This window comes from Heterocephalus glaber, unplaced genomic scaffold, assembly GCF_053883595.1.
Source record: "Heterocephalus glaber isolate CG9 unplaced genomic scaffold, H.glaber_assembly_v1.0 deba00001504, whole genome shotgun sequence".
Taxonomy (NCBI): domain Eukaryota; kingdom Metazoa; phylum Chordata; class Mammalia; order Rodentia; family Bathyergidae; genus Heterocephalus; species Heterocephalus glaber.
The window spans coordinates 65,629,811-65,644,098 of NW_028258324.1; the positions used below are offsets into that span (position 1 = coordinate 65,629,811).

The 14,288-nt window shown below is 36.1% G+C and overlaps 1 protein-coding gene across 8 annotated transcripts in view; it reads right to left on the minus strand.

Annotated features, from left to right (window-relative positions):
* Tp63 (tumor protein p63) overlaps positions 1-14,288 on the minus strand; it is a 205,854-nt gene that overhangs the window by 91,078 nt on the left and 100,488 nt on the right. For 4 of the 8 annotated variants that reach the window (XM_087186711.1, XM_021255679.2, XM_087186713.1 and 1 more), the window contains exon 1: positions 1,245-1,440. The exons of the other annotated variants lie outside the window; for them this stretch is intronic. In XM_087186711.1, coding sequence (XP_087042837.1) covers positions 1,245-1,286 — 42 coding nt within the window. In that variant the 5' untranslated portion in view covers positions 1,287-1,440. Of the gene's footprint in view, positions 1-1,244; positions 1,441-14,288 lie in introns of those variants that run through there. 8 annotated transcript variants of the gene reach the window in all.

Consider the following 14,288-nt stretch of genomic DNA (forward strand, 5'->3'; position numbering starts at 1 on the left):
AACAAGAAACTCAAGTTTCTCTACTGAGGACAAGCAAGACTGCTTGACTCTTTTAAAGGAAAATAGGCACTTCCTTTTCCTTCTTTAGAGAACTCAATATTTCCCCTGCTATATTTGCACAGTTCAGGTGTCTAGACAATAGTGTGGTCAATATGACAGTGCCGGCCCGGCTTTGTTGCCCTTCGCTTGACTCTTCCTTTTGCGGTTTGCACTAGGAGTACTACGCATTTTGTTTTGATTTTTGAGAAGCTTGATTTGAATCCTCTCACCCAGTTTTCCAAGCATTCACCTGCACGCATTTTCATCCCAAACACTGAGTTCCCTGTCTCCAAAACCAGTCTCTCCCTATCTGATTAGTGTCAACACAGCTGCCCTATTCTGAGGAATGTAAACTAATATTGTTGTTAGACCTCCCTCAAACTTAGAAAACTTCCTCAAAGTCTTACAGTCTCTTCAGGAGGCTCCCCCTCCCGTATCCCTTTGCCTGGTGATTTAAATCCCTAAATCAAACTTGTTAAGAAGCAATCATAAGATCATCCATTCCTAAACTAAAATCCTGAGGGGTAAAATACATTTACATATATACATACATAAATATTTAATAATGTATTGCTCTAATGTAATTTGTCTTTACACAGTAAATAAATATCCCAAATCTATTGCCAGACAATAAGGACATTACTATGATCTCTTCAGAATTTAAGTTAGTCTCCGGATTGATATAAATAAAAATGAAGATGACCTTTAAAAATCTCACCTGATTATTATGGGAGAAAAAACACTTTCATTTGTTTTTAGGAAGAAGTCTGCACATAGAACAGAGCTAAGAAATGAAGACAGTCAGGTCAGCTAGTTTATCTCTCTACTACCTGAATACCCATCAGAAGAGTCATTTCAGTGTATCTAGCAGAATGCGATCTGCTATCGCACGCTGTTCTTAGAAAAAAAATGATTTTATAAACTCCTGAATATTCACTTTCTCCAAATAAAGCATATTACCCAGAAATTTTTCTTTTCCCTTTTCTCTGACAGTTTCATCTCCTACTTAAAAAAAAGAAAGAAAGAAAAGAAAAGAAAATCTCATAGCACACAGAAAACATTAAGCAAGAAAAGTACATTCCTATATACAACGTGCAAAAACATTACGTTGGGTGACCAAGAACCACACATATGCAAACTTTTATTCAAAAAACTAAAAATGAAAACGCATCTCCAAATGGAATGCTAAAATCCAAAATCCTTACCTCACTAAATTGAGTCTGGGCATTGTTTTCCAGGTACAACATGTTAGCTGTAAGATTGGTCAGTGCTGCTGTCCTCTCTTCTGGGTCCAGGGTTTTGCCAGCCCCCCTCCCCCTCTGAGACCCTCTCAATATGAATCTACTAAGAAGATCACAGAACTCAGGGGCCTCTGTCTCTTTCACTGTGTGTACATACTTTAAGGTTCCCTCATATATATCCTACTATAGGCTTGAGGGGCGGGACTCTTCTCTTTACCTGTCCAATCCATCAACTTCCACCTGGACTCCTCCACTCCAATGGAGAGAGGCCTCTCCCATCTCATTAAGTAGTTAGAATTCCTTATCACCAATCTTTAAAAGAAAAAGAAAGAAAAAAAAAAAACAGAAGAGAGACAGGTAAAGCTTTCCCTGTCTCTTTTATAGAAAAGTGCACTTTCTCCTAGAAACAAAACAAAATCTCCCCAAACAAACCTACCACCACCAAGACTTAGAGAAGCCAGTGCAGAAAGTTATTTCACACTTTGCAACTGAAAAGTAAAATGCTAGGGAAACTTTTTGGAAGGCTTTTAAAATTTTATAAATCTGGTTTTGAGGTTTCATGAATGATTGTACAAAGTTAGAAATTAGGGGAAAATATTCTAACACACGGTTATATTTTCTCATTGTAAAAAATCAAGCCATACTGTCTGATAGCTGAGAAGTTTTCAAGCCATTTTCTTCAGAAAAATGTCAGTGGCTTCATACCAAGAAATGCCAACTTAAGCCACTTGATGTTTTTAAAAGCAAGTGGCAATCACAATTTAAATGATTCTTCAAACAAATAAACTTCCATATTGTGTAGAAGAAATAGAAACTGTGGCAAATAAGCCCTTTACTTAAAAGAAAAAACGTTTATCTATGTGAATAGCTTATTTACTTTATTATATTCAGCTTTTATTAAGGCTCAAAGAAAATATTATATTCTATAAATATGTAGTAAACGTGATTGTTGAAATGATGCATCTATTTAAATAATTAATAGAATATATCTTAAAGCTTGAGAGATCAATTAGCTTTTGCCTTAAAGAAGTGTATTTACATAAATACATAAGAATAGTCCCGTAGGAATTAGCGTTGATAATCATGATTTAGTGAAGATGAAAGGTACCCTGATGGTTATGTGATTCACAAAAGTACTCCTTTATTGTTGCTGAATATTCAAACTTCAGTTAGATTTATATCTATATATCAATCTCCACACCGAATCAGGAAGTCCATATCTTTCATTCTGCATAAAAATTGTAACTAGCTAAAATGACTATAAATGAATATTTAGATTTCTTTTAAAATTTCACCGATATGATTAGAAGAAAATTACAAGACATAATACATTAGTATATAAATGTCAGAAATAACTTTTTCAAATATTCTCATGACCTTGAATTTGACTCCTTTTACTTCTACTTTGGCCTTTATAAAATGCATGCACATAATGGAGGGGGAGTCACTGGGGCAAAAGTTATTTTAAGTCTCCTGGATTGTGGGCAATAATGCTATTTCTTTTATTTTAACAAAAAACCTCTCATAACACAATTTGTTCTCAAGTACCTAAGAATATGATATTAGTATAATAATACAAATTTATACTACACAAAACATTTATTTCTTTGCTCAGCTCTCAGGAAGAATGACCTCTGTTGCTACATGTAATTAACCAAATAAGCACTGAGTATAAAGCAAAAGCAAAACAAAAAACCTTAAAAAGACCAAGATAAATCTTTGTATTAAGTGTTTCAAGTCTATACCCACTGACAGTTTAGGGGTCAAGAGTGGAGAGCGGAGCATTGCTTCCTTAAAGCCATTCTCTGTCCCAGGGGTTTGAAAACATTAATGAACCTGAAAATCATCCAAGATGCTTTCTAAGAACAGCTCTCTGGTCCTGGCACCAACTCTACCGAATCAGACTCTCTGGTGTTGCAAGCCCCACAACTGTGTTTTCTCCAGCGTAGTAGGCAGTTCTGGATGACTTACACTTGGGGATCAATGCTCTAGAGTTAGCAAAACTGCCCAGAAAGCCATTCCAGTATCAAGTTGGTTTTCTTACTAATGGGATAACATAACCAATTGAATCCCTACATTTAGATCTGAGGGTTTCAACTTTCAATAATATACCATCAATGTGCAAGCCAACTTAATCTCTCACAGTCAAGATTCCCCCAGGATTTATGGATGAAAAAGTCAAATTCCTTCTGTGTATCATCTCAGCACAAACAATGTGATCATAGTCTCAGTGTGATCAAGATTCCAGACAAAAATCTAAGACAAGGTATGTACCATAGCTACTTGAGAACTTCGGGTAGGTGAGGAAAAGATCCTTGCACTGGAAGTTTGGAGATACGGGCTGTGTTCCCAGTTCTGCCGGTAGCTACCCAGTTCTGTGCCCCAGGGGTAAGTTACTTAACCACTCTGGATTCAGATTCTTCCTTTGTGAAATGTGGGGCAGAACAAAGTGATTTCTAAAGACCATTACAAAAATCCGAGTTTGTGTCTTTCACCATTCAGAGAAGTGATTTAGATTTTTCTTATTTTAGTCTGATCTTGGCCCTTCACTTTTCTAGTCTCCATACTGGACGAATAAAGAATTCATGCTGCAGAGAGTAGATAATTAAATGACAAAAAGAACTAGAAGGATTTTATTGGGGACAAAATGCATGGTTTTTTGTTTGTTTGTTTGTGGTGCGTGTCTTGTTTGGCTTTAAGTTCAAAACATTCTCACAATGAAAATTAGCTAATAGACCATATAAAGTTGAACTTAGCACAAACATTTGTATACAAGAGCTAATTAAAATATGCCAGGTAATATTTGGTTTCAGAATTAATGTATTGTGAGTATCTGATATGAGAATCGCATATTGTTTAAGCAGAAGGTTACAAAGAAGTGCTCACCACACACTATCGCTCATCTGTGCATCCCAAAGGCATTCATTTTCTGCACAACCTGGTGACACAGGTAAATATTATCATCCATATTTTTTGGAAAAACTGAAAATCGAACATCTTAAGTGGCTGTCCTAAATCCTCAGGAGTCAGAACAACTGTCCTGACAGCTCCTAACTTTCCCTTCCCAGCTATTTCCCCAGCCACCTTGCAGCTGTAGGGGGTAAGTGCCGCCCCCTGGTCACAAATGTCATTACTGTAAATCCACAGCTCTGGGAATAGATGTACTAGACAAGGAATCACATACACACTTCCGAGAAATTGCAAAATGCTAATATTTTGTTGAATATCCTTCTTAACAGTTATTCGATTCCTTATCATAGTGCTGCGAATATTTTCTCTCTGTGTCTGTTTATTTTTTCAAATTTCCACATAGTAGTATGGTTTATATTTTGATGCAAAATGCTAATCTTTCCATAGTCAAAGTTATCATTTTTTCCTGAACAGATTACTGGTTTTCAGACAGTTTGAAAGACCTTTCCCTGCCCAGTATCATAAAGTACTGCAAATATATTGCAGTATCATGGAAGTATATTTATAAAATTTCCACAGGCAAATCTTTTCCAGAATTTATATTTGTATGAGAAACAAAGGAGGATCCCTATCACCCAAAATAAATAGATAATTGTCATCATATATTGAATGAAATATTTTTCTCTAATTTGGAATGCTATTATAGTTTGGATCTAAAATAGCCTCTCAAAGCCTCCTGTGTGTGGAAGGTGATTGGCTTATAGGGGCTCTGTATTCACCAGTGGATTAATCCACTCGCTAATCTGTAGAGGATCTGCTGTTAGGGGCCTGGTTAGAGGCATGGCCCTGGGGCTCCTTCCCTCTCTCTCCCTCTGCTTCCTGTCTGCCATGGGTCAACAGCTTTTCTCTAAGCCCGTTCTGCCCTGGAGTCAGCTAACCATGGACTGAAACCATGAGCCAAACCAAACCTCTCAGCCTTTAAGTGGTGGGTCTCAGATATTTTGTCCTGGAGAAGGGAAAGTGACTAAAGCAGATGCCATCTTCATAATATACCAAATTCCAATGGCTCCATTTTGTATCCTTATGTAAGAAATTTAAGCAACTGCATTGCTTAAAACACATAGAAATTATGTGTTTGAAGTCCTTAACCCATGCCATGTAGAGTTGAAGATGAAATAATGCTAAAGAAAGGCAGCAATTTTGTGCCTGTGGGTCTGTATCTGTACTCAGTGGTTATAAGTAGGTGCAAAGGAGGGAAAATGCTCAGGTTTGTGAGCCTGAGTAATGGAGGTACTGGAATCCCTCACGACATTAGTTCTATTCAATTGAAAGAGATATGAAGTTTGAAGAAGCCAAGAGCTTGAGTGAGTTGGACTAGGGTTAGGTAAGTATTTATCAAAGGGAACAATATATTAATGACTTGTTTTCATAGCAACAACTGACACTCTAAGAAAGGCTGTGAAGTTAGTTCTAAAAATATCAGCCCTTCTTTGCTTTAACTAAAAATGCACCTTGGGAGTGAGCTGGAGAAAGGAATATGGAACAATATTTCTTCTTCCTCTTCTCCTTTCTAGAGTCTCCTTATCATCATCTTATCTTTCCTGAAGCACTACTTTGGTCATTTCACTTGTCACGGTGCCACAATGCCAAACGGAACAAAACCAACTAAGGCAGACATCCAAAGCCCTTTAAAACTGGGCCCCAGACAATCCTATTGCTTCTCCCCTGTATTCTACCTGCTCCCTCCAAGCAGGCCCCAGCTGCCTACTTCTGTCCCTCTGCTCAGTCTGTTGCCTCAGCTTGGATATAGTCAAACGTTTTCAGGTTCTGTTAAAGCTACCTTCAGAAGGACTTCTCCGGTTGAAGTTAAATCTTATTTTAAATGTTTATAGATGCAGTAATAAAATTATACCTTTCAGTGCAAAAAAGTTGTACACTTGTCTGTCTTCCCAACAGACCATGAACGTTTTGAAGTCAAAATATGTTTCTGTTCATACCACACATAGTGTCTAAAAAGCTCAATGAATAGAAGTTCAATTCAACAAGTTTATGAGGTGTGATTGAAAATATAGTGAATGTGTAAATGTGAAAAGAATATATTACAGAAAAGGACATATTGCTATTTATCACCTTAAGAATACTCCCCCATGCTTTGAACACATTTATCCTATAACTCTTGCCATTTTCTGACACAGTTCTGGAAACGCTTTTTAGTGAATGTCTTTAGTTACGCTGCCATCTCTACCTTGATGTGCTGAGGTGATTCAAAATGTTTACCTTCGGTGATCATTTTTGACTTTTGGGAAGAGGCAGAAGTTGCAGGGTGCCAGATCTGATGAATAAGGTGAATGAAGATGCACCATAATATTTTCTTAAGGCTGCCTTTCCTGGTCAGCAGCATTCACTGTATTTTTGATCATACCTCCAAAAGACACTCGTGAAAGAGCATTTCCAGAACTGCTTCAGAAAGTGGAAAGAATGATGAGATAATTGTGTTGAAAGTGAGGGGAAATATTTTGAGGGGGATTAACAGCAATGTGTCTATTACTATGATATTTTAAAAATTTAAACCTTCGCTATATATTTTGCTATCATATCACAGTTCTAAGGGAATGAAATAAAAATTTGAACAGCAGGCTTTCCCAAAGTTTGTTATAAGACAAACATTTATTTCACAGAGATATCTTTCCTGTAACAGTCAAAACACTGTACCTAATTAAAACAGAAGAGAGATTAAAAAGATGTCTTATATGCAAACTCAATACCTCAAAACCTCAGTAATTATTTGTCAAAAGGGAAAATTGGCAGCATGGCAAACCTATAATAGTTAAAAAAAGATTGGGGTTTTTAGATCATGTGTGAAAGCTAAGAAATGTTGGGACTTTCCAACCTGCTGCAAAACAAAATCAATTAGATCTTTTAACATCAGCTACTGTTAAGTTGAAGGATGATCAAGAGAGGACAGTGAGAACTTTTGAAGCACTGATCTTCCCTGAATTAAGTGATTTATTTTGTCTCCTGCCTCACCCAGGTGACAAGAGTGAGCATTTGTAGAAGCTACTGAAGGCCCCTAAATTAATTCACAGCATCGATTTTTCTCTTTAGTCTAACACTAAATTCCAAAGTAAGATATAAGATCACAGCCATTTTAGGATCACCGGCTAGAGTTTTTAAAATGGGAAACCTTATAGGAATAGAAGTGGAAGTGAGTTCTGTGTTAAATCTTACAGTTGTACTTAAGATATAATATTTTGTATAAATGTTCAAGTAAAAAGTAAAATCATGGACAGAGTTTATATTCTCTCTCTGTACTTCCCATGGGTCAAGCAGTTCTCAGAGCAGTTTACATGCATCAATCTTATTTAGTTCTCATAAAAATATGACTTAGGGACTGTGACTGCTAGTCCCTTACAGATAAAGACATCCGAGATACACACAGATATTAAAGGATAAAATCAAAATCTGTACATTCTGGCCCCAGTAGCCACACAAAGACTGTGCTGTATGATTAGATGACATCTTCATCTATCCTTCCACCCCATGTTTATGCTTCGTTCAAATTTATGTCCATGGCAACCACAGGGCTAATTTTCCAGACAGCCCACTCTCTAGTTATGATGATAACAATATTTTTGCCACTTCCCTGGATTTAGATAATGCTTTTTGAAGAGCTTTGAGGAGTCCAACTGAATAGACATAGAAATGTATGGCAGTAGAAACATTTCTTTTTACATTTTTTTTTATTATGCACTTAAAAATTTTTAGGTTACACAATAATGCATATATAGAAATTAAATAGAGAGGAAGAAAAGAAAAATCCATATAAATAAAAGTCAAGTATAATCACAGCACCCAGAATTATTATAAAACGTTTCTGTGGGCTTCCTTTTTCTATGTAAATAAAATTACAATCATACTTATAATTTTTGTTGGTTATCATAGCATGACTATTTTCTTTATTAGGTATTCATATAACTAAAAGTACTGGGTCAAATATTATGGACTTAAGTCACTAGATGGATACAATAACAAACTATTTTCCAAAAAGGTGGTACAAAAACACATTTCTATGAAAATAAGTATCATAGCATTGAGGATTGTTTCTAGCTTTCCAAAAGAAAAAGATTCTTACTTAACTGTGAATTTCCTTGAGTGCCGGGGAGGTTGAATATTTGTCAATGTTCACTAACCTTTCGTGTTTCTTCTTCAAAAGTTTTATTAACACCTTTGCCTTCCCCTAATCTCTGATGCATTAGATTTTAGTAGTGATTTGCTTATTGGTAAAGATGTGAACACTTGGGCAAATTTGTCAGATATTTCCTAGTTACTTTTTATCATATTTGGAAATGATAACTGATTAATTTATTACATAAATAGGTTTTGTTTCTATAGGATATTATTGAAAATGTAGAAAACATAGTATGTATAAAACAAAATCAAGTCAGGTGTGGCAGAACTTGCAGATAACCACTATTAAAATTTTGGTGTATTATCTGCCAGATAAATATAGTACACACTACTATGTGTGTTTTATAAACTACATATATAACATTAAATATTAAAGGTATATGCTGTTAAGTATGTATCTGCATATATTGATATATATATACCTACTTTTTAAAGTTTACTTGCTAATACATATGAGCACATTTTTTAGATCATTATCCATCTTTTTAAGAAAACATTGTAGTTTTAAACTGCTACCTAGTCATATTGAATTAATTCATCCATTTCTCATTAATTAGACACTCAATTCACTTACATTTTTACCTAACTCTATAACTGTAATGTAAAAATTTCTGTTATTTGTTAAAATACATCAACATAAGCTGAATCATTCAATTAAAAGATAATAGTTCAAAGACTGATAGAAACCACTACAGGAATCTTCTGACATTGTATTAGTTAATGTTTAGACCAGAAATGTACCACAGAGCTCACTTTACCATGGTAGTATTACCTCCTAGGATTATTTATAATAGTTTTAATATAAAACTCGTAAAAATTGCTTTTGTCGTATTGCTCCTTTACGTTATTTATTTAAATAAATATATTTATGTCCACCCTTACCCTTGGCCTAATTTGGTAAAAGTAGATCCTTAAATCAAATCAGTTTGTGTTAGAAAACTGGTGTGTTTACTTTGCTTTTTTGAACCTTCATTTTAAAATCAAAGAATCACCCTATATTATAATATTTACCATTTCTAATCAATCCTATAGCACTATTTATATGATAGACTCTAAATAAATTTCAGTGTTTTTATCATTTTATTTATTTGTACGTAGTTCTAAATGTGACTACTAAATATCTTTCACAAATTTTTTTGTGTTTTTTTAACACCAAATTGTTTCTTATTTTTTTGTCTCCTGCTTGCTACTTACTGCCAAATCCTCCAGTGTTACTGCCACCACAATACGTGGTCATAGATGAAGTAGCCATTGAGGAGTGGGAAAAAATGCCCTAGAATCAACACCAGAATCCTGGGTCCAGCTCTCACATGTGATTTTAAGTTAGTGCCTTTCACTGAATGGATAATGAACAAATATTCACCAGTTACATAACACATCATCTTTCCTTCTTGTCCCATGATGGGATACATCTTAATACAATTCTTGATTTTAATAATTTACCTAGCAAGATCTTGACCCAAGAGTCACGGATTTAGGGTTAAACTCTGGCTTCTGCCAGCAAATTGAAGCACAACATTTCCCCTCTCCATGCCTCAGCTTGTCCACCTTTTAATTAGACATAGTGTGTTGTTCTCCATTTGGCATCCTGCGTAACTGTCATTCTAGCTGTTTCGATATTCACATTGGCTATTTAATCATGATCTGAATTTCATTATTGATGAAGACAGTTTCCCTATCAGCTTATATCAATCATCTGTCCTTCATGGTATTTCCTTCCTAAAGAGCCTGTGAGGCTGTTGATTTTATACTAAAATATTAAAACTACTATAAATAATCCTAGGAGGCAATGCTATTATGGTAAGGTGAGTTCTGTTGTACATTGCTGGTCCAAACATCAACTGATACAATATCAAAATGATGAGGGACTGAGGTCACTTAAGCATGACAAACCAAGGCATTATTTAGGACCAGGATACAACATGCGCTGGGTGCTGTCCCAGGCACAAATGTCACCCGACTGGTGGAATCTTCCTTTTGTGACATCAGATCACGAGAAAAAAACCAACTATCCCTGGAAACCATTTCCATTTAGGAACCCTTGTTCCAAACAAACAAACAAACAAATAAACAAATAAATAAATAAATGCCCAGTGCCGTTTTTGTACTGGGACCTGGAGGGAGGAAGAGAATGAAATATATGTGGAATTAACAAAAAGGCCACATAGTAAAAGGATTGGAAGTAACCCCTGGGCACTGTTTTCCAAAATGTAAAACTAAATCCAACTTTCAAGAGTATGATGAAAATGATTTGGTAAGAATCTTATGTACAACTCTAGCTTTAACATATTCGATGTTTCTGCCTATGATAGTCTTCACTGAGTATTTGTGTTGGGAGAACCACGCTGGTTGGTAAAGAGGGATGCATTTGTTTGGAGAGGTATGATAAAAGCATTAGGATATGTACTATACATTGTGGCTTGCAAAACACACAGAACTTATATTTCACAATTTTGTATCTACGTATATACTAGTTCCTCTATTCTCTCCAGCAGGAAAGGTCAAATGCATTTTTAAGCACATTACATGTTACCTCTATTTTACTCAGCATTTATTGTCTGTTATATGCTTAGCATTGTGCTCACATCTTTATTTTTCCCTTCTTTCCTTCCTTCCTTCTTTCTGTCCTTCCTTCCTTCGTTCCTTCTCTACCTCCCTCCCTCCCTCCATTCTCTCTCTCTCCTTTTCTGTCTTTCTTTGTCTTCTCTAGACAGCTGGTTGCTCTCTCCTTTATATGTTCAGCCAGTCCTTTGTATATTATAGTAGATCTCATAATGTTACTTTTTAAATCACACTTCCACGAATCCTACAATAAAACAAGAGTTAGAGAGCAAGGGTTATACTCATTTTAGTTCTTTATTTCTTCAGCTTGGAGAGAGTACAGAGTAAGCAGGCAGATTTGGTTTTCTGGACGACAGTTCTGGGTTTATCTATAATGTAGCTGTGTGACATAGGCATGGCCCCATTACCCCTCATTATTAGAGAGGCAGGCTACAGAGACGTTAAATGTGACTATGAATTTCCTGCATAAATTTACTTGAGGCTAAAGTTTAAGACTCAGGTCTGCTGCCTCTAAAAGGTGAGCTCTCTGTGTTTCTAAGTTAGTTGTCCCTCACAAAAGGGACTACTGTCTCATGCTGTCCTAACAAGGTAGAGAAATTTAGTCCCAGAGTAAAGCAACTCTTTTGTCTGCATTCTCTGAAGGGAAAAGGAGAGGTCCTATGCCCCCAAATAACTTCCATAGATAGTCTTCTCTCTTCAGTAGCTTTGTTTCCTCCTTAAATACTTCTGTTGGTCTCCTGAGCTTCCTGATGTTACAAACACAATAAATTGGCTTTTCTGTAGTTTCCCAATCCTGATTCACAACTTGATTAAAAAGTAATGCAACCAAGTAGGTGTGTCTCTGAGATTCAGGCGGTTAAGCCAGATCTTCTGCCTGTGGTGGTTATCGGTTTGATTTGGTAAGAAAACATCATCTGCATCAATCATTAACTGGACAATGCTTTTCAAAAGAGACTTTCAAAAATCACATGAAGAGAATGCATCTAAAAACGTAGGTAATTTCCAGCAGAGTGTAATTTATTTTATGGTGAATATATATGTTACTTAAAAGTAAAGTGCAGGGTGGTGTACATCTGTAACCCCAGCACTCTGGGAGGTTAAGGCAAGAGGATTCCCTGAGCAATTTAGCGAGCCCCCATGTCAAAACACAAAGGCAAAAAGGGTCGGAGATATATCTCAATGTAAAAGGCCTGGATTTGATCCCTAGTACTTTCAAAAAAGAAAAAGTAAAGGGAAACTATGGTGGGAAATGTAACTTAGTGATACAGTGCTTATTTAGCATTTGTGAAGTTCTGCAGTATCCAGCACCACACACAAAAAAGCAAATAGATAAACAAACATACAAAAAAGTAAGGGGAAACTAAAGTTTATAGCTACATACTAATGATGAAATCATTTCTTCATACGAAGGTCTAGTACCGGTATGTTCAAATCACTTAAGTGGCACAATAAGACTTCACTATAAGTAATCTGAAGATGACACACATGTGTGAATGTACACACAGAAAGAGATAAAGAAGGAAAGGGAGAGATATATAATTCAGTTGGTAAGTGAATGAAATGACAATACTGCTCTCATCTGAGTCAATAATTTAGACATTCTCCTTTAGTTATTCTTGCTTATTCAGAGGCTTTTACAATTCAGATGCCTTGTATGTGGGGTAAGGTGTTTATGTCACAGTGTCAAAGGCTGAACTGATGACAATACCAGTGGTGTGGCCTGAATCTACAGGATTATGACCAAACCAGGGAACTCACTGATGCATTGGTATGAGCATATCTATAAAAAAACATATTTAGCTTTTTCTAGTTCATTTCTCAAAAGGTTATTCTTACATTGTTTTACTTAGTAAGCTTAAATTTTGTGTCATGGTCAATTGCTAGAAGCTGATTTAAGTAAACTAAAACTCATGCATAATCCTTGAAATTCACAGTCTTCTCTTTTGATCTCTATAGTTACCTAGGAATGGAACAAATTTAAAAATGTTTAAATGTTTAAAAATGTTGGTCTACCAACTGGGAAAATTGAGTTTTACTTCCTTTTCCCTTTCTCAAAGAGAATCTAGCAAGAAAAATGAAAGTCAAGGCAATGAATATAATGAAAGTTAAATAGTAGCTGATTAAAATTAGTTGATCTGATTTGATTCTATGAAAATTAGTGGACCTGATTTTAACATCAAACCATACATCCATTTAGGAAATGTTAAGGTTCGAAAGTATATTACAGATGATCCATTAGCGATCATTTTATTTCTTCTAATACATACATTTGCACACAGATACTTTTCAAAAATTAACTATACTCTTTATTGCTCATGGTTTTGCAGTAAGATTCAAAGAACAGTAAGACTCTGTCTTCAGATTTTCGCATCTAGTGAGAAAACACACATACACACACATACACACTCACACATACATACACACAGAAACTATTATGTATACAAAGTCAGGATGAAATATTTGTGAAATCTTGACTAAAACAAATGCTAAGTAGTAAGTTACAGTCTGCAGCTTTATGGGAACAGAGAAGGGGTGATTACTACCTCATGGGGAGCTAAGGGGCTAACTCTGAAGACTGAGAAGGATTTAGAAAGAAGAGGAAGAGAAAGAAGCCATTCCTAAGTTAAATCAATGACACAGTCTAAAATCCAAAGATCAAACTATATATTCAGAACAAGAAGGCAGATTGAGTTAAGCCTGGGGGAACTAGAGAGAGCTGGAAGATGGAGCAGGGAAACTGACTCTGAGAACAAGACTGTGTTGATTTCCCTTTTTAGACTGAATGTAACTTTAGGTCTCCAGATTTCACTTCCTGGAAGTTAAAGATATGGGCAAGATAATTTCTTATTTCCCACCACTATTTATCTAACTCCTTTGGCTTAAAAATGGAAAATCCTCCTGTGAATTGCAAGGACATTAGGAAGACCCTAGAGCTTGGGAGCTGCCTTCTGCTACTGCTATCATTAGAGATCAATGTCAACTCCTCTTTTCCCTCTCATCTTCCCCCAGAGAAGTGTGCCAAGTGCACCCAACTGCCACAAAAGCACTGACCCTCTGACCCTCAGCAAACAAACACACAGGATGCCTTTCACCCTGCGGGATGCAACACGCTTGTTTCTTTAAAGACTGACCTACAAGGCTAATTAGAGAGTTCCACTCAGCTCATCTGAGACTCACGTTTACATTTAGACTTGTAAGCAAGACAAGTCCTCCTGAAATTTCCCCAGCCTTGGCGGATTCTAAGCAGCAGGGGCTGGTCTATGCTCTCAGGATAACTTTAGTGATCCAAGCAGAAGGATCCATTTCTTCACAATTAATCTTCTGAGGCTCTGAATCTGTAGCAGGCAG